This window comes from Elephas maximus, chromosome 3 (genome assembly GCF_024166365.1).
Source record: "Elephas maximus indicus isolate mEleMax1 chromosome 3, mEleMax1 primary haplotype, whole genome shotgun sequence".
In the NCBI taxonomy this organism is placed as follows: domain Eukaryota; kingdom Metazoa; phylum Chordata; class Mammalia; order Proboscidea; family Elephantidae; genus Elephas; species Elephas maximus.
In genome coordinates, this window is record NC_064821.1 from 64,773,146 (window position 1) to 64,796,685 (window position 23,540).

General features: G+C 43.0%; 1 protein-coding gene across 2 annotated transcripts in view; it reads right to left on the reverse strand.

The window, feature by feature from the left end:
* The window catches only part of STPG1 (sperm tail PG-rich repeat containing 1), a 68,080-nt gene that overhangs the window by 8,121 nt on the left and 36,419 nt on the right, over positions 1-23,540 (reverse strand). Inside the window, exons 4-7 of one of the 2 annotated variants that reach the window (XM_049878270.1) lie at positions 20,673-20,774; positions 16,234-16,404; positions 9,701-9,809; positions 4,148-4,313 (exon numbers count right to left, since the gene is read on the reverse strand). In XM_049878270.1, the coding sequence (XP_049734227.1) occupies positions 4,148-4,313; positions 9,701-9,809; positions 16,234-16,404; positions 20,673-20,774 (548 nt within the window). The remainder of the gene's footprint in view (positions 1-4,147; positions 4,314-9,700; positions 9,810-16,233; positions 16,405-20,672; positions 20,775-23,540) is intronic. The other variant, XM_049878271.1, reaches the window with a different exon arrangement.

Genomic DNA, 23,540 nt, shown 5'->3' on the forward strand with positions numbered 1-23,540 from the left:
CCAGAGAGGTGCCGAGAGCAAACCCAAACCACAGAAAAAGTTAACGTCCTGCCGTGAAGCCCAGGTTCTATCCACTCACAAGGGTGAACTCAAGTTTGGAGGCACTGGATTTAACAGCTTCCTGTACTGCAGACCTTCTCAGAGCCTTTAATAAGCCTGTGTGCACTGCAATGCTCCGAGGGGCAGGGGGTTAGTGTGCAGTGCTCCCCAGACTTACTAGCCAAGGATCCTTCATTCACAAAGCCTTATACAGGGCCAGCGACCCCCAGGCAGCCCCAGACAGGTGGCTTCACAGCACTGTCCCCAACTGGAAGGACTGCCCTTGGGGACATGTGTGGCCATGCAACATGAGGCCCGCACAGTCCAGCACTTTCTTGCACACTCCTCTGCCTCGCTCTGGCGTTGTGCTCAGGTGAGCCTGGCCGGAGGTACAGTCTTCTATTCACTTGAGCACCCCCACAGTATTCAGCACAGAACCAGAAAGCTACGGAGCCTGTTGACTGGCAGATGCAAATATCATAAAATGAGAACCATTTCAAAGTGCTCATCCAAACTTGACCAAAAGCCAAATGACACTTCTCTAAGTAAAGCAGTTAAAAACTGAGTGTTCTCCTCCTCCTGTCCTATTTTGCCATTTTCCTTAAGAAGCTTCCAGACTCAGGCTCGACTCTTGAACTACTGTGCCCATGAGTAATAGTAGCTCTAACCCGTAATACCTATTTTCAAGTACTTTCTCATTTAATCCTCACAGACTCCCTGTGAGATTAGATTCTTATCCCCACTTAATAACATGGAAACTGAGGCTCAAAGAGAAGTCAATCTGAAAGGGACAAAGCTGGGCTTCATACTCAGGTCTGCCTAATTCCAAAAGCCATACCCTTACCCACTCCCTCCTGGCCCAGAAACAGGAAGTTCCTGACGTCTGGAGAGATCCTGTTTCTGGTGACTTTCCTGCCCCAGTCCCCAACCCTGGAGCTGGTGAAGGGTCAACCTGCAGAACCCAAGAGCCAAAGGGCAGATGGGGCTTACCTAGTGGACTCTATCTGGTTTCTGAATCTCTTCTACAGACCTTAAGTTTGACTTGGTAGACTCATAACTTCCCCAACTCCCATCTCCTTCCCCTGGGTCAGATTGTGCCCAATGCTGCCAGCCTTCCACTGTGGCTGTGGTTCCACCTGACTGTCCTCTCTGGAGGTGCCCAGGTGTCTATTCGCTCAATCCTGGCCTGCTAGTCAGCCCTCCCAACAACCAGCCCTGCCTGCAGAGGACTACACAGGAGTGAGGGCTCAGATGGGGACAGGGCTGACGTTGTTAGGCGTTGTCGAGTTAGTTTGGACTCATAGCAACCCTATGCACAATAGAACAAAACACTGCTTAGTCCTGCACCATCCTCATAATCGTTGCTATGGATGAGTGCATTGTTGCAGCCACTGCGCCAATTCATCTCATTGAGGGTCTTCCTCTTTTTCGCTGACCCTCTACTGAACATGATGTCCTTCTACAGGGGCTGGTCCGTCTTGATTACATGCCCGAAGTATGTGAGACAAAGTCGAGCCATCCTCACTTCTAAGGAGCATTCTGGTTGTACTTCTTCCAAGACAGATTTGTTCATTCTTCTGGCAGTCCATGGTATATTCAATGTTCTTCGCCAACACCATAATTCAAAGGTGTCAATTCTACTTTGGTGTTCCTTGTTCATTGTCCAGTTTTCAAGTGCATAAGAGGTGATTGAAAATACCATGGCTTGGGTCAGGCGCACCTTAGTCCTCAAAGTGATATGTTTGCTTTTAAACACCTTAAAGAGGTCTTTTGCGGCAGATTTGCCCAGTGCAATATGTCACTTGATTTCTTGGCTGCTGCTTCACCAGGAATTGATCGTGGATCCAACTTTAATCTTTTCTCCTTTTATCATGATGTTGCTTATTGGTCCAGTCATGAGGATTTTTGTTTTCTTTATGTGGAAGTGCAATCCATACTGAAGACGGTAGTCTTTGATCTTCATCAGTAAGTGCGTCAAGTCCTCTTCACTTTCAGCAAGCAAGGTTTTGTCATCTGCATAACACAGGCTGTTAATGAGTCTTCCTCCAATTCCGAGGCCACGTTCTTCTTCATATAGTTCAGCTCCTCAGATTATTTGCTCAGCATACAGACTGAATAAGACTGAAAGGATGTAACCTTGATGCATACCCTTCCTAATTTTAAACCATGCAGTACCCCCTTGTTCTGTTTGAATGACTGCTTCTTGCTCTATGTACGGGTTCCTCATGAGCACAATTAAGTGTTCTGGAATTTCCACTCTTTGCAGTGTTATCCACAATGTGTAATGAGCCACCCAGTTGAATGCCTTTGCATAGTCAATAAAATACAGGTAAACATCTTTCTGGTATTCTCTGCTTTCAGGCAAGATCCATCTGACATCAGCAATGATATCCCTGGTTCCATATCCTCTTCTGAATCTGGCTTGAATTTCTGGTAGTTCCCTGTTGAATTATCTTTAGCAAAATTTTACTTGTGTATGATATTGTTTGATAATTTCCGCATTCTGTTGAATCATTTTTCTTTGGAATGGGCATAAATATGGATCTCTTCCAGTTGGTTGGCCAGGTAGGTGTCTTCCAAATTTCTTGGCATAGATAAGTGAGCGCTTCCAGCATTGCATCCACTTGTTGAAACATCTCAGTTGGTATTCTGTCAATTCCTGGAGCCTTGTTTTTTGCCAATACCTTTGGTGTAGCTTGGACCTCTTCCTTGAATACCACTGGTTCTCGATCATACCTTCTGAAATGGCTGAATGTCAATCAATTTTTTCTGGTACAGTGACTCTGTGTATTCCTTCCATCTTCTTTTGATGCCTCCTGCGTCATTCAATATTTTGCCCATAGAATTCTTTAATATTGCAACTCGAGGCTTGAATTTATTCTTCAGTTCTTTCAGCCTGAGAAATGCCGAGCGTGTTCTTCCCTTTCGGTTTTCTAACTCCAGGTATCGCACATTTCATTATGATACTTTGTTTTCTTGAACTGCCCTTTGAAATCTTCTGTTCACCTCTTTTACTTCATCATTTCTTCTATTCGTTTTAGCTATTCCTACATTCAAGAGCAAGTTTCAGAGTCTCTTCTGACATCCATTTTGGTCTTTTCTTTCTTTCCTGTTTAATGACCTTTTACTTTCTTCATCTATGATGTTCTTGATGCCATTCCACAGCTTGTCTGGTTTTTGGTCATTAGTGTTCAATGCATAAATTTATTCTCGAGATAGTCTCTAAATTTCGGCTGACCTTAACCTCAGTTAATTCTAGAAGTTCTAGAAGGCACCCTTCTTAACCATTTGAGCACAGTGAGTTTTTGAACCTCAAATGAAAGTAACATTAAATGTGCAGGATATTAAAAATGGCAACACAAATCCCTATCTCTACTTTTTAAATCTGTGCTAATATCAAGTCATCTTTTGCATCTACCACATGCCAGACATATATTTTTAATCCTAAAAGCAACCGTATAAGGCATGAATTAGCTCCACTATACAGATGAGGGTATGGAGGCTCAGAGAGGTTAATATCCTGCCCAAGGTCACACAGCATGAAAGCAGAAGAGCAGGAATTCAAATCCTTTTGGAGCAGGTATGACCAACTCCAAAGTCTGAGCTTTTAACCCCTATCAGTGCAAAAGTTATAAAAGCTTCACTGTTTCTGTATGTCCTACCACCCCAGTGGCAATTTTATGTTATAAAAATAGAATAATTTCAGCACCCAGACAGTGTAGTATCATGGGGAATGTAGAAAGATCTAGACAGTTCTGAGCCTGATTCCCAGTGCCACCTCAAGTTAGCTTTTGTAGACTTACGTAAATCTCTCAGCCTCACCAGAGTCCAGCTTCCTCTTCTATAAAGTGAGAATAATAATTCTTAGAACAGTGTTGTTGTGATAATTCAGTAAGACTTCAAATTTCTGGCACATAGTAGTTGTGCAATAAATATTAGCATTCAGCAAGTTTTCTTGTGTATGTGTTGATCGTGTGTCCACAGGGGCCCCTGGAGAGTGACCTGGCACTGTGTCTGTCAAGCTGTGATACCCCTGCCTTTTCTGCAATATTGGGGCCCTTCCTCAGCACCACCTTTCAGAAGAAAGATCAGAATTAGCAGCACTCACGGGATAAGAGACTTCTTAGGAACTTTGGTGTGGTCATTAGGGTTGTAAGAACCGGGTCCTGGGCCTGTTGACATCAGTTTTAATCCGCGGCCAGTTTTTGATTTAAAACAAGACATTAATATCTTTGGTGACTGCTTCACAAGGGATTCGTTGACATTATAATGCCCTAAAGCAAAGAGAAATTTTAGAACAAAATAAGGAACTCTTCTCAAATAAATAAAAAGTGGTACCTTATACCTAAGAATACACTTAACAAGTATAAGGCAATATCACTCCAGGATGGTCAGATGGAAGGGCTGCTTGAACAAACTAAAAACAATCCCATTTAGAGAACACGTGCCACGTGCATTACCTACTAGCTCATTTAAGCACACAGCACCCCAGCAAGATGGGTATTAGTGCCTCCAATCTACACACCAGGAGACTGAGACTTGGAGACAACTTGCCAAAGGACACCCAGCTAACCAGGGACTTAGACAAATCTCTCAGCCTCACTGAAGCCCAGCATTCTCCTCTATAAAGTAAGGATATTAATTCTTACAACAACAGGGTTATTATGACAGTTGAATATGATTTTAAGGTCCCAGCATATAGTGGTTGTTCAATAAATATTGTACAATCAACATGTATTTATTGAGCACCTACTACATGGAGACAGGACTGCCTATCTCCAAAGCCCATGCTTTTTCCACCATGCCAGAAGGCCTTGTCTCTAGAAACTGTGACAGAATAAAATTAATTTGATTATGTGCAAAGTGTCAAGGAAGAAGAGAACGGCCTGAGCTGGGGTGAAGAGGAAGCAGTCTCACCCCTAAACTGTGGGAGTCTTGTAAATGGGTACAGGGGTTTTGGAGGGCAAATTGGCAGTACTGAGCAAAAGTCACTGAGATGTCTGAACACTTTGACCAGGCTTTCCACTACTCAGAAGTTAATTATTCAACAGAACAGAAAAGCTATAAGCACAAACATGTGCATAAAGTAATACCCACAATAGTAACAAAGTATATTGTTTTGTTCGGTGCTGTCAGTGGACTTTCAACTCCTAGCAACCCCATGTGACAGAGTGGAACTGCTCCATACGGTTTTCTCGGCTGTAATCTTTATGGGAGCAGATCTCCAGGTTTTTTTCCCCACAGAGCTGCTGGGTGAGTTCATACCAACTAACCTTTTGGTTAGTAGCTGAGTGCTTAACCACTGTGCCACCAGGACTACTTGTAACAAAGTATAAATAGCCTAAAAGTCCAAGAACCAGGGCAGAGTTATAAGAAACACAACCCAGTCTCAGAATATCAGTCCTGACAAAATCAAAGATCATAAAGACACCTGAAAATTTGTTCTTTTAAATAAAGGTAATGAAAAAAGTAAAATAAGACATAAAATTCCACATATGCTATGACGATGTCTGTGTACAAATGAATGTATCTGAAGAAAGAGAGGGTGGGAGCCCAGAGAAATGGAAATCGTTACATAAGGGTGGTGGTGGTGTGGGTGGGAAAAATCTTTCAGATTTTCTTAACACTGTAAAGTTGATTTTAATTGTTTTAAGTAACACTTATTTTTCCATTGCAAAAGTACCAAAACCAATGACAAGGTACATATTAGCAAAATTTTTCTTTAAATGATATTACACAGTGATAGTGAAGGTGAAGGAAACAGGCCCCTCACCCAAGCAAAAAAACACCTGTTACTGTGGAGTCGGTTCCGACCCATAGTGACCCTGTAGGACAGAGTAGAACTCCCCATAGGGTTTCCAAGGAGTGCCTGGTGGATTTGAACTGCCGACTTTTTGTTTAGCAGCTATAGCTCTTAACCACTATACCACCAGGGTTTATCACTGGGTTAAAGGGCAGTTTGGCCCCAAATATCAAAAGCCTTAAATATTTTATATACCTCTTGACTTAGCAATTTCACTTTAAGCAATTTATATAAGAAAACGATCTCCACAAATCGTTGGCTACAAGAGTGTTCACTGCCCCTCTGTTTATATTAGTCACAAATTGAAAACAACCAAAATTTTCTACAAGAGGGCATTTGTTCATTAATAACTCACGGTCCTACCATACTATGGAATACTATAGATCCATTAAAAATTACATTCTAGAAGAACTTTTAATAACATGGAAAAATGTTCCTAGCATGTACTTAAGTTTAAAAGAGCAAATGTGTGATTAACAGATTCACAATAGCATTTGGAGCCCAGAGTGGTGCAGTGGTTAAGAGCTTGGCTATTAACCCAAAAGTCAGCAGTTTGAATCCACTAGCTGCTCTTTGGAAACCCTATGGGGCAGTTCTAGTCTGTCCTATGAGTTGGAATCGACTCAATGGCAGTGGATTTTTTTTTTCTTTCAGTATAATAGCATTTATAATATCCTCGTTATGGTAGAAATATATATATCTATGAGTGAAAGAAACAGAAAGATAATATGATACACACTAAGATGTTAACATGCCACCTTGCTTTGAATGCTGGATTTACCATAATTTGTTAAAAATCTGTTTTCAAAAGATCTGAAATGCTGCTACTTTCATAAAATGGAAAAAGCCTTTTTTTTTTTCTTTTTAAAGATTAAAGCAACACTTAAATGATAAAATTTGGAAAATACTGAAAAGCAGAACAAGGAAAGAAAAAAAAGAAGTCATTCATAGTCCCACAGCCCAGAGAGAACCACTGCTGAGGTTTCGGTGTATCCACTGTCTGTCTTTCCTCAGTGTAGCTGGATTCTGTTCCAGTGTCAGGCTCATAGTATGGGCTCAATCTTCACCCTGTGTCTTTAAGTGACACTTTGACACAGGCATTTCCCCGTGTTTTAATCATCTTTTTTGCAGGGGAAATAAAGGGGGCATTTGTAAGGTGGCTAGAATTGTGCTTGGCACATCTAAACTTCAGAAAATTCAACTCACAAAGGTGTAAAAGGTGAGAGTTTTGTTCATAACTGCAGGTAGATGGAACACAAGCCAGTGTTATCCTCTCCAGAGAGCCGAAAGGATTGGCCGAAGGTCAAAGGGGTGGATTCCCCAGGCTCTGGGCCCTGGCAGTTCCCAGGAAAGTAGGGGAAGGGGGCCTCTGAAGAGTACCAGGCTTCAGACCCAGTGGGCCAGGAATCAAATCCAGCAGTAGGGCCCTGGACTAGTCACTCACTTTCTGTGTATCACTTTCCTCGTCTGTAAAATGGGGATAAAATAATAATACTAGCTCATACTTTCTGAGTCCCAGGTGCATGCTCCATAGGATTTTGAGAGCATATGATGAAATAGTGAACCTAAAGCTCCTAGCACACCTGTATCTGTTGCCGTTGAGTCGATTCCAACTCATAGCGACCCTATAGGACAGAGCAGAACTGCCCCATAGAGTTTTCAAGGAGCACCTGGTGGATTCAAACTGCCAATCTTTTGGTAAGGAGCCATAGCACTTAACCACCACGCCACCAGGGTTTCCTCCTAGCACACAGTAGGGCCTTAATAGATGCTAGGCCCCACCTCTCCCTCCTGCTCTGTGTTAAAAAGGGGCCAGGGACCCTCCAGGACAGAGTGGGCACGTGTGGCCAGCTGTGAGGGTGACCACACTCTTGGCACTGACAGGGACTCTGGCCAAGATCACGGATGCCATCTTTGTCTCCTGTATAAACAAACAAGGTGGGGTTCTGCTCCATGGGTGATCCAAGGCAGGGGAGTTTTAAGCAGGGTTGAGCCTCCTAATTAGGGCTGATTTTGTTATTCAGCTTCAGCTTGATCTTCTTAGCTTTAATCTGGATTTGCTGAAATTTGACAAGCAAAGCAATTTAATCCACACCCCCCTCCAAGAGGAGATTGCTGGAGCAAACCTTCCTGCTCCTCTCATCTGGGTCAGGGGCCATGGCTCCTGTGGGGGAGGATCTCCGGGACCCACTTGGGAAGGTCTAATACAACGAGTGGATTTCATTTTACTTGGATCCACAATCAACACCCATGGAAGCAACAGTCAAGAAATCAAATGATGCGTTGCATTGGGCAACTCTGCTGCAAAAGATCTCTTTAAAGTGTTAAAAAGTAAAGATGTCACCTTGAGGACTAATGTGTACCTGACTCAAGCCATGGTGTTTTCAATCGCCTCATATACATGCAAAAGCTGGACAATGAATAAGGAAGACTGAAGAAGAATCGATGCCTTTGAATTATGGTGCTGGTGAAGAATTTTGAATGGATTCCTAGAAGAACGAACAAATCCGTCTTGGAAGAAGTACAGCCAGAATGCCCATTGGCAGCAAGGATGGCGAGACTTGGCCTCACATACTTTGGGCACATTATCGAGAGGGACTGGTCCCTGGAGAAGGACATCCTTCTTGGTAAAGTAGAGAGTCAGTGAAAAAGAGGAAGACTCTCAATGAGATAAATTGACACAGTGGCTGCTACAAGGGGCTCAAGCATAGTAATGATCATGAGGATGGTGCAGGACTGGGCAGTGTTTTGTTCTGTTGTGAACAGGGTTGCTATGAGCCAGAACTGACTCAACGGCACCAAATAATGACAAGAATACAAGTGAGATACCCTGTATGGTGCAAATGGTTAAGCACTTGACTATTAACCAGAAGGTTGATGGTTCAAACCCAAAAGGTCAGAGCCTTTAAAACCCTGTGGAGTGCAGTTCTCTTCTGCAAGCAACACTTGGGATCACCATGAGTTGAATCCACTCGACAGCCAACTGGTTTGGGTGTTTTGTTTGTTTGTTTGTTTTAATATAGTGAGTGCCTCTGGATTGTAGGCTGCTGCAGAACCAGACCTCTTTGGAAACTTTTCACTCAGGCTGGCAGGGGGCAGTAGGAGGTCTGAGAGCAATGCCTTTGCCCATGCCCAGTGGGCATGCAGACAAGCTCTTGTGTATTCCTAAGACCTGGAGGTTTCAAAAGGCACAGTGGAATGATGGGGGGAAACAGGCTCTTCAGCCAGACACCTTGGGGCTTAGGTCTGCTGTTTACTAGCTGTGAGATGCTGGGCAAGTCATTTCAACTCTCTGAGCCTCGGTTTCCTCATCTGAATAGCAGGGCTAGGAGTCTGAGCCTGTGAGGACAAGCATGTGAAGACTGAATGGAAAATACTTAGCTCAGTAAATGGTTTTATGACTAGATGATGAAGTCACCTCTAGGCACAGGAGAAAAGGAATACTGCAGCTGAGCCTCACACAATCTGGATGTATGGCCATCTCCCCTACCCTCTCTCCCTTTCCACCCTCCAGTGGCCTGTGACGGCACCTGGGGTATGTGAGTTTGCACACCTCTGAGGTAGAAGCCACTTTCTGACCTGGCTGCCCAGAGCAGGTGTACCCAGTCAGGAAAAGACAAGGCCAACAAGACTGCTTTGGGGAACCATTTCCAGAGCGCTGCCAGTCATTTTCCCCAAAAGGAGAAAGCTGGTCTTATCCTTACTCTGCTCCTCTTTGTTCAATACCAGCCTCCCTGCCACCCACTCCCCAAAAGCCTAGCTCCTTCCAAAGAGACTCTCTGTGAAGGAATGGGTGCCCTACCAATCACACCAGTGCATGAATTCTTGGGTCAAAGCCAGGCCAAGACAGCTGGTTACCTGGAGCAGGTCCTGTTTCAGTAATAGTGAAAATTCCTCTTTGGGTTTTTGACATAAACCCGGCTCGGGCACAGACGTTGTTTTTCAGCTTGCAGCAAGAGATAGAGGCCTGCGGGGAGAAAATACCCACAATGTGCTGAGTGCCTTCCCTTTCTTGGTCTCTGCCATCATTCCTGGACAAGTGGCAAATTTTGGGGGAAAAAACACAAATTTTAACCTGTTCTCAGAAAATGAATTGACATGAGCTGAAAAGGTCCCACTGCCTGTGCCTTCATCATAGCCCCAGTTCGAATGGTCTGGGAGTTTGTAATCACCAGCAAATGCCTGTTAGCCCAACATGGTACAGGGACAGTGGCACAGTGGAAGAGAAAAAAAGTAGAAGAGACAGCCTAAAGACCCAGCTTCTAGGCTTGCTTCTGCCACGCACAGGCTGTGTAATCCTGCACAAATTGTTTAACCTCTCTGAGCCTGAGTTTTCTCATCTGTAAAACGAATCAAATAACCCTTACTCTATTTGCCGCAGAGGGTCGTTGAGGGTGGGGGAGAGTCAACAGAAATAATTTACAGGGAAGTTGTTGGAAAGACATGTAATGCTACACATGAAAATTATTTTTATCATTTTTTTCTATTCTTATTATTCTTTTCAGGGCTTCCCTGAGTGGAGCAATTGGTTTGCGCTTGACTATTAGCCAAAAGGTTGATGGTTTGAACACACCCAGGGGTGCCTTAGAAAACAGGCCTGGCGAACTGCTTCCGAAGGTCACAGCCTTGGAAGCCCTGTGGAGCAGTTCTACTCTGTACGTGTGGGGTCGTCGATGGCAACTAACAACAATTATTTTTTTCAGGACACTTAGTCCTGCCTACCCCCACCCTGGTCCCTAGGGTGCATTCCTCACTGTTCAAACAGCCCTTCTATAAATGCAGGATTTGGGGCATACAAGCGAATTGTATAATTTAAGGTTATGATCAGCACTCTCTGTCTTGGCTTTTCTGGACTAACCAGAAATAAAGAATTTTGTCGAATCCATGCAATATACATTTGAAAATGTCCGATGTGTTCAGAAATCTAAAAAGGATAGCAAAAATAAGAACCCTGAGATCATTCTTACATTACACATGAATCATAAATATTTTAGATGCCAGTTTGCAGGTCTTTCCCCTGTATTCAGTAGATAAAAGGTGCAATAAAAACTGTACCAGCTAGCGCTGAGAATATTTACTGAACGAGGGCAACTATTTGCTGGGGCCAGGATGGTTTGATTTTCTGTGATACTCCTTTGTCAAAAAAAAAAAAGTTTCTCAAGAAACACAGATGGCATTTTGATTTTGTGTTTACAAAGGCGGAGGAATTTAGCTTTTCCCAGGGTCCTAATGGCGAGACTGCAGGCAGAGAAGACAAACAAAAAGATCAGATGGAGCAGGCTAATTACTGGACACAGGCAGAGGAGCCAGGTTGCTGAGAGGAGATAATAACACGGTACCAAGGAAAAGGATTCGAACAGAGAAGTAGGGGATCACGGCAAGCAGAGGGAAAGAAAGCCCAGCAGACCCCCACGCACGGTGTGGCTAACAGGATTATCCCATTTCTACTCCTCGCCAGTTGACTCAACCATTGTTCTCCCGGTTTGTAAAAAGCCTGCTGTAGACAAAACAGTCCTTCAGCTTTATTCCTCGCCCAGACAGAAAGCAACTGACAAGGGAGGCATTTTTGTCCACACTGAGTGTGTGTCACTGCAAGATTTTTCTTATTAGACTAGGAAAACATTCAACCCTACTGGTGGTTTAAAAAAAAAAAAAATGAAATGGATTTCTTATATTACCACAAGTGGAAATCCAAAACACAGTTAAGTGGGAAATGCACAGAACACAATCCTGATACTGGAGGGAAGGAGAGAATATGGAAGAAATTGCCTCTGGTTTTTGATGGTGGCTTGCTTTGGGGAATAGCATTATGAGGGACTTTCGAATTCACACATTTCCGGAATGTTTTCATATTTTATGATGAGCAAGTATTATTTCTAGAGTCACATTAAAACAATAATGAACAAAAAGCACGCACCTAAAAATGATCCAAAACTCTGACTTCGGTAACAGTCATTTCTAGATTAACAACCATCTACTCCTGGGAAATTATTCCTTTGATTTCATAAACATTTATTGCATGCTTTCTGCATACCGTGACCCGTGGTGGGCATTGAAGAGATGAAGCTGGGTGGAGGGACAGGCAGTGGGGTTGGGGAGGCAGACACATGAAACGCTAATTATGGAACCCACACTGCAATCCATTCCCCATACAACAGCTAGAGGGAGCTTTTAAAAAGTACATCAGATGACTGCCCTGAACACAACAGAGAACCCCTGAAGGAGCAGGAGAACAGTGGGACGCAGACCTCAAATTCTTGTAAAAACACCAGACCTAATGGTCTGAGACCAGAAGGACCCCAGAAGTCATGGTCCCCAGACCTTCTGTTAGCCCAAGACAGGAACCATTCCCAAAGCCAACTCTTCAGACAGGGATTGGACTGGATTATAAGATAGAAAATGATACAGGTGAGGAGTGAGCTTCTCGGCTCACGTAGATACATGAGACTATGTGGGCAGTGCCTGTCTAGAGGGGAGATGAGAAGGTAGAGGGGGACAGAAGCTGTCTGAATGGACATGGAAATAGAGGGTGGAGAGATGGAGTGTACTGTTTCATTGGGGGAGAGCAACTAGGACTATATAGCAAGGTGTATATAAATCTTTGTATGAGAGACTGACTTGATTTGTAAACTTGCACTTAAAGCACAATAAAAGTTAAAAAAAAAAAAAAAAGTGCATCTGATCACATGGCTCCACACCTTCCACCCCACTTCAAAGACTTCTTAGTACGGACAACAAAATTCAAACTTCCTCCCAGGTCCTTAAACCAAAAAACCAAACTCGTTGCCATTAAGTCAATTCCAACTCACAGTGACCCTACAGGACCAAGTAGAACTGCACCATAGGGTTTCCAAGGAGCAGCTGGTGGATTCCAACTCCTGACCTTTTTGTTAGCAGCCGAGCTCTTAACCTCTGCACTACCAGGGCTCCTCCCAGGTTTTTAGGGCACTGCATAAACTGGCCCCTGCCTACCTGCCCAGCCTCACCTCTTCCCCTCTCCTCCTAGGTCACATGACTCTAGCCATTTGGCCTTCTTGGAGTTCCGCATGGGATTTGCTGTCCCAGGACTTTTGCACATGCTATTCCCTCTGCTCCCTAACTCTGGCACCTTCAGTTTTTGAGTCTCAACCTCAGAGCCTTTCTGACCACTCAGTCTAGAGGAAGTGGTACTGCAATACTCTTCTCCCCCAGCATTCTCTCTCTCAAGCTCTGGTTTATCTCCCTCACATCTGATCATAGTTTGTAATTATTTTGTTTGTCTGTTTACAGGTTCTTGTCTGTGTTCTCCACTGGAATTTGCACTCAGGAGGACACCTCTGTGTCACCCACCTGGCACAGAGTAACCACAGAACTCATGAAGAGTTGGAACAGGGTGACTCCCAACACTGCCCAGCTTTCTGCCTCTCTATCCACCTGTGTTCGGTGATGGCACCTATGCAAATGGTGCCTTCAAGCTGGGTAACTTTGAGCAAGTCTCTTCACCTCTCTGACCCTTAGCTTCCTCTTCTGTAACTGGGAATAAGATAATCCACCTCATTATATGTGAGTATTGCATAAGATGACGAATAAATAACTCTTAGACCAGAACACTGCCCATGAAAAGTGCTTTATCAATGTCATCATTATTATTTTCAGGTTCCCGATTACGCCAGGGAAAGGCTACCTAGAGCTGTGCTGTTCTATACAGTACCACATGTGGCTGTCGAGCACTGGCTGGCCCAAATTAAAATGCACTACAGGTGTAAAATACATACTGGAGTTTGAAGACTCAGTATTAAGAAAAGAATGTAAAATATCAAATGAATAATTTTTATAATGATTAGTTGGGAAATGATAATATTTTTGATATATTGAGTTAAAGATATATTGTTAAAATTCACGTGTTCCTTTTTACTTTTTAAATGTGGCTACTTTTTTTTTACTAGGACATTTTAAATTACATACGTGGACTGCGCTGGTCGAGTAGGCACCGATATTGCTTTGAGCGTAACCAATTGAATCAATCAAAGAAGGTGGGCAGAGTCTTTGTAGTCATAAAAATAAATATAACTTCTAGATATTATAAAATAAAAAAGGCAATTGAAAATGAAGTATTCTAAAGCCAAAATATTTTGAAATATGGCATAATAATATTAATACCTTATGTACAATTCATATCTTATGCAGTGCAGGTGCTTTCATATTGATTATCTCATTTACTTCTTACAATGACCCTGCAGGGCGAGTATTATTAACTCCATTTTATAATCGACTTAGCCTGGCATTGCTGGCACAAAACAGAAAATAACAAATGTTGGAGAAGCTGCAGAGAGATTGAAACGCTTATGCACTGCTGGTGGGAATACAGAATGGTACAACCATTTTGGAAAATAATATGGCACTTCCTTAGAAAGCTAGAACTAGAAATACCATATGATCTAGCAATCCCACTCCTAGGAATATATCCTAGAGAAATAAGAGCTGTCACACAAATAGACGTACGCACACCCATGTTCACTGCAGCATTATTCACAATAGCAAAAAGATGGAAAGAACTTAGATGCCCATCAACAGAAGAATGGATAAACAAGCTATGGTACATACACACAATTGAGTACTACGCAACAATAAGGAACAATGATGAATCTTCAAAGTATTTAACAACACAGATGAATCTGGAAGGCATTATGCTGAGTGAAATAAGTCAATCACAAAAGGACAAATATTGTACCGCTACTATAAAAACTCGTGAAAAGGTTTAAACACAAAAAGAAATAACCTTTGATGGTTGCCAGGGAGGGGAGGGTGGGAATGGAAAAAACACTAAATAGACAATAGATAAAAGGTAACTTTGGTGAAGAGTAAGACAGTACATAATACTGGGGAAGCCAGTACAACTTGTACAAGGCAAGGTCATGTAAGTTTGGACATATCCAAACTCCCTGAGGGACCGAATTACTAGACTGAGAGCTGTGGGGACCATGGTCTCAGGAAACATCTAGCTCAATTGGCATAACAGAGTTTATAAAGAAAATGTTCTACATTCTACTTTGGTGAGTAGCGTCTGGGGTCTTAAAAGCTTGTGAGCGGCCATCTAAGATACTCCACTGGTTTCACCCCATTGGGAGCAAGAAGAAAACCAAAGACACAGGAAAAGATTAGTCCAAAGGACTAATGGGTCACAACTACCACAGCTTCCACCAGCCTGAGTCCAGTACAACTAGATAGTACCCGGCTACCACCACTGATAGTTCCGACAGGGATCACAATAGAGGGTTCCAGACAGAGCTAGAGAAAAATGTAGAAAATTCTAACTCACAGAAAAAGACCAGACTTAGTGGCCTGACAGAGACTGGAGAAACCCCAAGAATATGGCCCCTGGACACCCTTTTAGCTCAGTAATGAAGTCACTCCTGAGGTTCACCCTTCAGCCAAAGATTAGGCAGGCCCATTAAACTAAAGGAGATTAAAGGGGCACATCAGCCCAGGGGCAAGGACAAGAAGGCAGGAGAGGACAGGAAAACTGGTAACAGGGAACCCAAGGTGGAGAAAGGAGAGTGTTGACATGTCTTGGGGTTGGTAACCAATGTCACAAAACAGTATGTGTACTGTTTAATGAGAAGCTAGCTTGTTCGGTAAGACTTCAACTAAAATACAATTAAAAGAAAAAAAAAAAAGAGAGATAACATGATTTGCTCAAAGGCAGCCCTATCAACCTCCCTTTATTTGTCTAGTTCTTGCGTGCCAGTAGCTGTGCTAAGCACTCAGCTTAGATGATCTCATTTAATATTTGCCTTAACACCGGGGGGTAGACATGTAACCCCATTTTACAGATCAAAAAACTGAGTTCTGAAAAGGTTAAGGGACTTACCCAAGGCCACACAGAAAGTGGCAGAGCCAAGATTTGAATCAAACCTCCCCGAATCCATCTCTTAACCATTAATTATACTATTCTGCTTCAGTGGAAACAACGCAATTATTAATTGGCAGAGCACTACTGTTAAAAAAAAAAAATACAATTTTCTGACATGGAAAGATGAAGTTTATTTTCTCCATAAGAACCTAAAAAGTAAATGAATAGTGTCTGCAGATAGTCATATGCCCTTATTACAGATGAGAAAACTGTGTCCCAGAAAGGTTCTATGACAGAAGTGACTAGGATAAGCATTTCCCAGGGTAATGGTCTTCCCACTACTCCATAGTGGACTTCATGTTGCCATATTTCTCTCTGGGTTCTGCAGACTCTCTCTAAGAATCTTGCATAGCTTCATGCACCCACTGGGTAGTTAACAAATGCTAACTACTTTACCAATTCCCTTAAAATGTTATTTCCCAACCCTCTCCTTCCTTACTTTTCTTTTAGTAAACCATTCCTTCAATATATATTTAGTGAGCACATGCAATGTTCTTACATTGTAATGGTTTGGTGCAGGAGTTTCAAATTTGAGAGCTTTGGCAAAGCTTGGCAACTGGAACATGCTGGAACAGGAATTACTGAAGTCTTTCTTTGAAAAAATATATGATGGGATAGAATATGCATTCGCTGCAGGATATTTAGGAATGATGGTGTCCCATCGGGCACGCTGTGAGTAGAAAGACAAAGGAATCAGCGTTGTCACATAATCTCGTGGCTCTGAAGGACAGATATTAAAAAAATGGAGCCCAACACCAGGTCTAAAAACATTTTATAAAATGGGAAATTCTAGCAGGTAACACTGATACACTGGCTTCGGGCTTTGAGGGTTTGCTCTTGGAAAAAGCAAGTTCAGACCTGCTCTAACTTCTGTAAACTAACTCCAATTATTCATTTTATGCTTGGGACTTGGCAAAAATATTTTCACCATAAATGCTTTTCTACCCTATCCCTTTCCAGGCCACCTACACCTGACTCACCAGCTGTTTGGTAAGTTACGTGATGGGAAGCTTTAGACATTTTTCTCTCAACCTAGGTTTTTCTTCTGAGTAAAGCCTCACGTCTTGTTCCTAAGGTCAAATGATCTGAATGCCCGGGACAGCCAGTTTGGTCCAAACATCTTCAAGGGTACGAGGGTCCACAGGGTTTACTGTCCACCCATGCCTCTCACCTCCCACCTAATTTACTGTTTTCATAAAACCCTAGAATATTTTTTGCTGTTCAACAGAGCCAACCCCACTCCTTCCAGGAAGCCACGATAAAGTATTTCCAGTTAAAAAACAAACAGAATCAATGTTTGCCAAGTGAAAAGGGACAAAAGCTATAGAAACTAGTGATAACATCATTTTACCCTAGGATAGTATGGCCAGTTTAGATTCAGATTAAAAAAAAAAAAAATTCCCATTATTTTATGGTCGAAAGCTTGAGAATATTGCCCTGAGTTTCGTCTGCTTGAAAGGCCCATCAGGGCTCCCCCACTTCACTCTACACTTGGTGGTGATGGTTTTCAACACATGGTTTATGGGCCACTGCTGGTATGTGGGTGGGTGCAACATCAGAAGCAGTAGTGCTCTTGGGCAGAGCTTCAGTTGTTCAGAGTCTAATCTGGGTTCAAGCCCCACCTCTGCCTGCTTCTAATTATAAGGAGTCACTGATATTCCCAGGAGTAAGGTCACCCCAGCCTCACACACACTTTGACTTTGCATTTTGGCCAATAGTGAACCAAGTGCTTTTCATGGGATGGTGCATTTAATCCTTATGACAACCCTGAGTGGTGGATATTATTGTTATCCCACTTTACAGATGAGGAAACTTAACTTCCTCAGCTCGTTAAGTGGTGGAGCCAGAATTCCAACCCAGGCAGTCTGCCTCCACTATATGAAATGAGGGTATCAGATACCCCATTCTAAAGAGGACTGTGTCGAGAGACATGGCCCCCAGTAATAGCAACATGTGCTTTGATTTACAAGACGAGCACCTGATAAATGACTGTGGGAGGCTTTCATTCAGTAAGAACCACTACCCTACATCTCCTTTGCCTAATAGTAAAGGCCACACCTGTGCTCTTGCCTTTTAACTTCCAGGGAAGAAAGGTGGCAAGGTCAACCCTTCCTTGGGAGAGTTGTTTATTGCATGTCTATCCTGAGTCATACAATAGAGTGGGCAAACATGTTTTTCTAAAGCACTGTTTCCCAAAGTCTGTGCCTTGGCATACCAGTTCTGTAATGTGCTAGGGTTGTAGTGGTGGTGGTGGCAGCAAAGAAAATCCCAGGGTCCAATAAATTTGGGAAACCCTCATACCGTGTCCTCATTTTGAAGATTCGTAATACACATTAGCATATTAAATTATCCAAGTTCTAAGTAAAGAAATCTGTTTAATTTTGTTTAACCAGCCTTTCCTAAACTTATTAGATCATAGAATCCTTTTGGCCTAGAATGCCTGTTAACGTAATAGATTTTGGGCAACATTGTTCTGAAAAAATTCCACTACGGGCAAAGGTTCATAGAGCACTGCTATCACAACAGAATTATCCTCAGGGTATAGCTGCAGGAAACTTTGTCCACCATCCCTCATCCCCCTGGCCCCCTTGGCTTTCTTTCAGTTGCCAAGTCCATGGTCTCCAACCTGGCCACATGGTGGCATTTATGAGCCTGTCTCCAGCACATACAAACTGTTCTAGAATAATTTCTGTCACTGTGCAAATATAGAAAGGCCATCAAAGTCTCCTCCCCGCTGCCCCCACTTAACTTCCCAGTCAGTCCTTGTGCATAACTCTGGAGCAAAAAGTTGGGTGACATTAACGAAGCTCTTCATATCATTTGGACTTAGAGAGATGACAGGTCCTCTCAAAAGGTTGGGTGTAGCTGTTCCGGCAATCGACAGGAAGTTTCTAACATATATAGACCCACCCACAATCACATGTCTCCTGGGCACAGCAGTGTCAGTAAGGCAGAGGTCTCCAATCTTCCTCTGATGGGGGCTACTTCTGACTCCCTCAGAGGCGTGGCGCCTAGAGTGAGGGAGGTGCTAAATGTGAAAGTCACTAAAAGAGTAAAGATATGGAATTCACATCCAATGCAGAAAGGAACTAGGTAAGATGTGGGAGTCTCCAGACAGATTTCCATCAACCACTTATGGCCCCTGCCCAAGGATATAGGAACCTAAGTGTTCCTATGAATAGAAGTATAAACCCCCATATTAATAAAAGGAGGAAAAGAGGAAGCCTGAAGAACTCATTGTCTACCTTCTCTTTGGCTCGGTCTGAATGTTTAAGACCTAGAAGGCCTGATTAGATTCTGTAACACTCAGATCTTTCCTTGGGGCTCTTCTCTTCCAGGCGTCCGGCCTCATCTCAGAGACAGGCATTTGGAAAGTTACCATACATAAAGTTTAGTAGTGAATTGATTGTGGCCTGTGATTCAGTCCCTTCTTTGGCACCAAGCAGGAATGGGCAGTGCCAGTATTTGGCAAAGAAGTTCTCGAAGAGAAAACCTAGGTGTTGCAGGAAGTATTACGTATGACTCAGGTGGTAACAATCATAATATTTCAAATGTATATAATGCTATGCAGTTTCAAAGACTATTTCACCCATTGCAATGTTAATTTGCCCAGCGCCTCTAGGGAGTCTCCACGTTTTATGAGGCAACCAGGACACAGAAGGGTGACGTGCTTGAGGTCATACCGAGAATCTACAGCTGAGTCAGGATTAGGTCTTAGTTCTTGTCTGCAGTGCCAAGATGTGGTGAGACGGCACTTCTTTTGACAACTGCTTTTGAGTCTCTTTACTAGCAGTGCTTGGGGCAGAAAAATAGGTAGAGGTGTGGTTGTTTTGTGAATTTATTTGGGCATGTGCAATCTCAACTTCTTTGGTGATGGAGAGTTAACGCCAAGGTTGGTTTCTTCCTTGTGTATTCAGCTCTGCCAAACTCGAATTCCAACTAGAAGTGGTTGCAATCAGTGTGTCTTAAATAGTCCCTTTGTGTAGTTTTTTTGAAAAAATCAATTCCGATGTCAGGGATCATAATAAATCTTTGCAAGAGATCGCAACAACTTTTAAAGGAACAGAAAAGCGTATGTGTTTTGTTAATGCTAGAGTCTGGGTGTGCTTTTTTTTTTTCTTCACTTTTCTACCACAGCTACCCCTACCCTAAAAAAAAAAAAAGCTAACCCATTGCCATCAAGTAGATTCCGACTCATAGTGACCCTATAGCACAGAGTAGAACTGCCCCATAGAGTTTCCAAGGAGCACCTGGTGGGTTTGAACTGCCGACCTTTTGGTTTGCAGCTGTAGCACTTAACCACTATGCCACCAGGGTTACCCTAGTTGGGTTCTTTTCCTATGCTGTATCTCTTTTTCTTGCCAATTTATAAATATTCACATAAAGAATATCCTTACCCCAAGTCTGGTCATGGTCATGGCTGTTTTATTGTTAGAGCACTCCACAAAAATACATTCCTACATCATACAAAAAAGAGGAATAAAAGAGGAAATCACTAATTTTCAGGCGCACTGCCTGCTTTTCTTTTGGTCCAGTCATATGTCTCAATAATTTGAATAACCAGGTTAGATTAAGCAGTGTAAGGATCATATCAGGGTGAGATGTATAAGACCAGCATTCATTTCCTGGTTTGCCTAAAAATCTCAGGAAAACATTTGCTTAGTCCATTCAGTGATGCCAAAGTTGGTTTTGCATGATCAAGTTCTAAATATTCTTCCAGCTTCATTTCCCACTCTGGTAATAGGTGGCGGTAAGAAAAAATTACTTAAAGACACAGGTTCCAATTTACCTGTAAGAAATTTGAGGAGGTGGTTACTCTCCTAATTAGAACTACAGGCCTTTGGAGAGAAAGGACCAGATGGCCACTATGTGATTACTCAATGAATGAAGGCAATTACTGGCCAGGTAACATCCTGCCTCAAGAGAAGGAGTCCTCACCATAGAAGGAAAAGTGCATGTTCCTTTCGTAGACAATGAGACGCTGTTGGACACTGGAGATTGGTGAATGACGTTGTAGAACCCAGGACCTGGGATATCATCCTGAAAGGGAAAAGAACGTGGCATCATTGGGATACGTTCAATTCCATTGTGCTTTTCCGCAAGCTTTACATTCATTAACACTAAGCCTCACTGCAATCCTATAGGATGGGCACCATCTCCACTTCACGGATGTCAGCCTGACTCCACCACTTCTTAACTTGCTCAATCACGGTCTCAGTTACAAAGCACTAGGCTGAATTCCAACCCAGCTCTGAGATTGCTGAGGCCTAAGTTCTTTACACTATGCAGTACCGCCTTCCACAAGGAGGCTGTTTTTTCATGCCATTAGAGAAATGAGCATAATTTGGGATACTAAACGTGGCCGATATGCAAGTCAAAGTATATTGATTGGGTAAGCCAAACCCACAGTAAGGGAAGGGTGACGGATTTCATGTCAACCGCGCCCCACCTGACTCAGCTTTCTCCTCAGCCTTTCAGACCAGAAATCAGGGAGTGTTTCTGTTTATAAAGCAAAATGAAACAAAAACAACCTTCATCCCAAACAAGACCATTTCTAACTCTCAGACAAAAAGAGGCAGGCTCATGGGGCTCAAGTGCTAAACGATGCAGGGATGTTAGAGTAGAATAAACCAAAGCGTGACTTCTAAGCTCATCTCTGCTGTTGCAGTTAATCAAGATTTCATCTCATTTCCCATGCCAGTTACCAGGGGGAAGTAAACATTGACACGAGTTGGTCAAGCAAGTAGCATGAAATGCTGAGGATGATTCACCGTCTTAGGAGTTTACTGGGAGCTTTTCAAAGGTTCTCGTTTAATCCTCACCCTCGCCCCATGAGAAGGAAATGACTGTACCCGTTTTGTAGATGGAGACAATAAGGCACAGGAAGATGAATTTTTCCAAGGTCTCACTGCTTTGCAAGTGGCAGTACGCAAATTCAGTGCTAAGGCCATGGTGTGTACTCTCTCCCTTACTCCTCACACAGGCCCTTTGCAGTGGGACTATTAGTAGATCCAGGAAAGTGAGGCCCAGAGACTTTGGGGCTGTAGTAGTAAGTGGCAAAGCCCAGATTTAAACCCAGGCAGTCTGACTCCTGAGCTTGCTGTCTCCAATGGCCATCGCCCAGGCTCATCCTCTCTCCGCCATCTCTACTGCCTTCCTTAGGACAGACAGAAAGCTTAAGACACTATCAGTGCTGCCTTCAAGAACTTGCCAGTCTGGCTGTTGCAGTGTGATTACAGTTAAACATAAGGGGTAGGGTCCTAAGTGTTATTAACAGGTTCTTCTGTGCTGAGTTTTAAATGCAGTAATCCTTTGAGCCTGATTAAAGCTGATTCCTGCATTATAGTTGATGATGACGCCTTGTGAACAGAGGGGGAGCCGACTGGCAGGGAGACTGAGGCAGACTTCGAGAGACACAGCAGGACCAAGTCCAGGAGCACCTGAAGACAAGAGTTCAGAAAAACCCTGGCACGTGGGTGCAGATTCAAAAGGCAATGGGGAAACAAGAGAGAGGTATTTCTAGAGGCAGGGAAAGTGTACATTTATTGAGTGTTCGTGATGTGCCAGGTACTGTTTTGGGCAGGGCGAGGGAGAAGGGAAAAGAATTCATATTTATCAGTGCTGTATTGAGCACCAGCCACTGTTGGGCACTATGCCCGTTGCCTCCTTGCCTGCCTCACGTTGTGAGCATCGTGTGAGTCAACACACGTGAAAGGGCTACAATGGTGCCGATGCATGGCACCATTATTATCAGCATTATAACTCTCTGCATCGTCCACAACAACCTCAGTGGAGCCAGGAACCTCTCTTAGGACCTTTGAGTACTTTACATGTAGCACTAATTTATTTAATCTCCATTTTTAAAGATGAAAAGATAAGGCCCAGCATCAAAGAACTAGTAAATGGCAGAGTCAGAATTTGAACCAAGGCAGTCTGGCAACAGAGTCTACTTCTAACCACAAAACCAAACTAACTCTCAAATGAGATTGTATAGGATAAAGAAGAAACAAACTCCACTGAGTTTTGAACCTGGAATTCCAGTCTCAGTGCTGCTACTAGCTGAATGACCTTGAAAAAGTTGCCTCTTTGGGCCTCAGTCTCCTCATTCGTCACATGAAAATGTTAGACTAATGCCTTGGGGTGCCTTTTAGTTTCCAGAGTCTCAGAATCTACAGAAAGCCAAAACAGTAAATGCAACCACTACTTTTCTAGTTTAAACAGTGGACAGTAAGGACACACATCTCTAGCTGCCGGTCCATCGCCACCCTCTCATCATCGCCAGCGAATTTCCTAGGCACCCACATGTGTCTGGGGAGCTAGGATTGCCAGATAAAATGCAAGAATCTGAGTTAAAGTTGAATTTCAGATGAACAACAAATAATTATTTTAGTACAAACACATCCCATGCAACATTTGGGGCATACTAAAAAAAAAAAAATTTTTTTTTAATTTATGTTAAAATTATTTAAAATTCAAATGTAACTGGTGTTCTTGTTTTTATTATTTGCGAAATCTAGCAACCCTTCTGGGGCCTTAGTCATGTTTTATTTCTGTTTATTTTTTATTCCACGTTTGGGTCCAGGGCAAATAGGAAGGAACTTGGTGAATGGTCACCTCTTAGCCTGGAGGGGTGGAGTGCTGCCTGTTTGCTCTTAATGAATGTCCAAGGAGAGGTCCTCCAGACAGTAGCAGACTGAAGATGGCCAATGCCAGCTTGCAAGGGTGATTGTTAATGTTCATAAATTTTGCTAGTCTGTTGTTAAACCATTTGTAGCTTGAAATCAGCCAGAGTGGGAGTATATACAC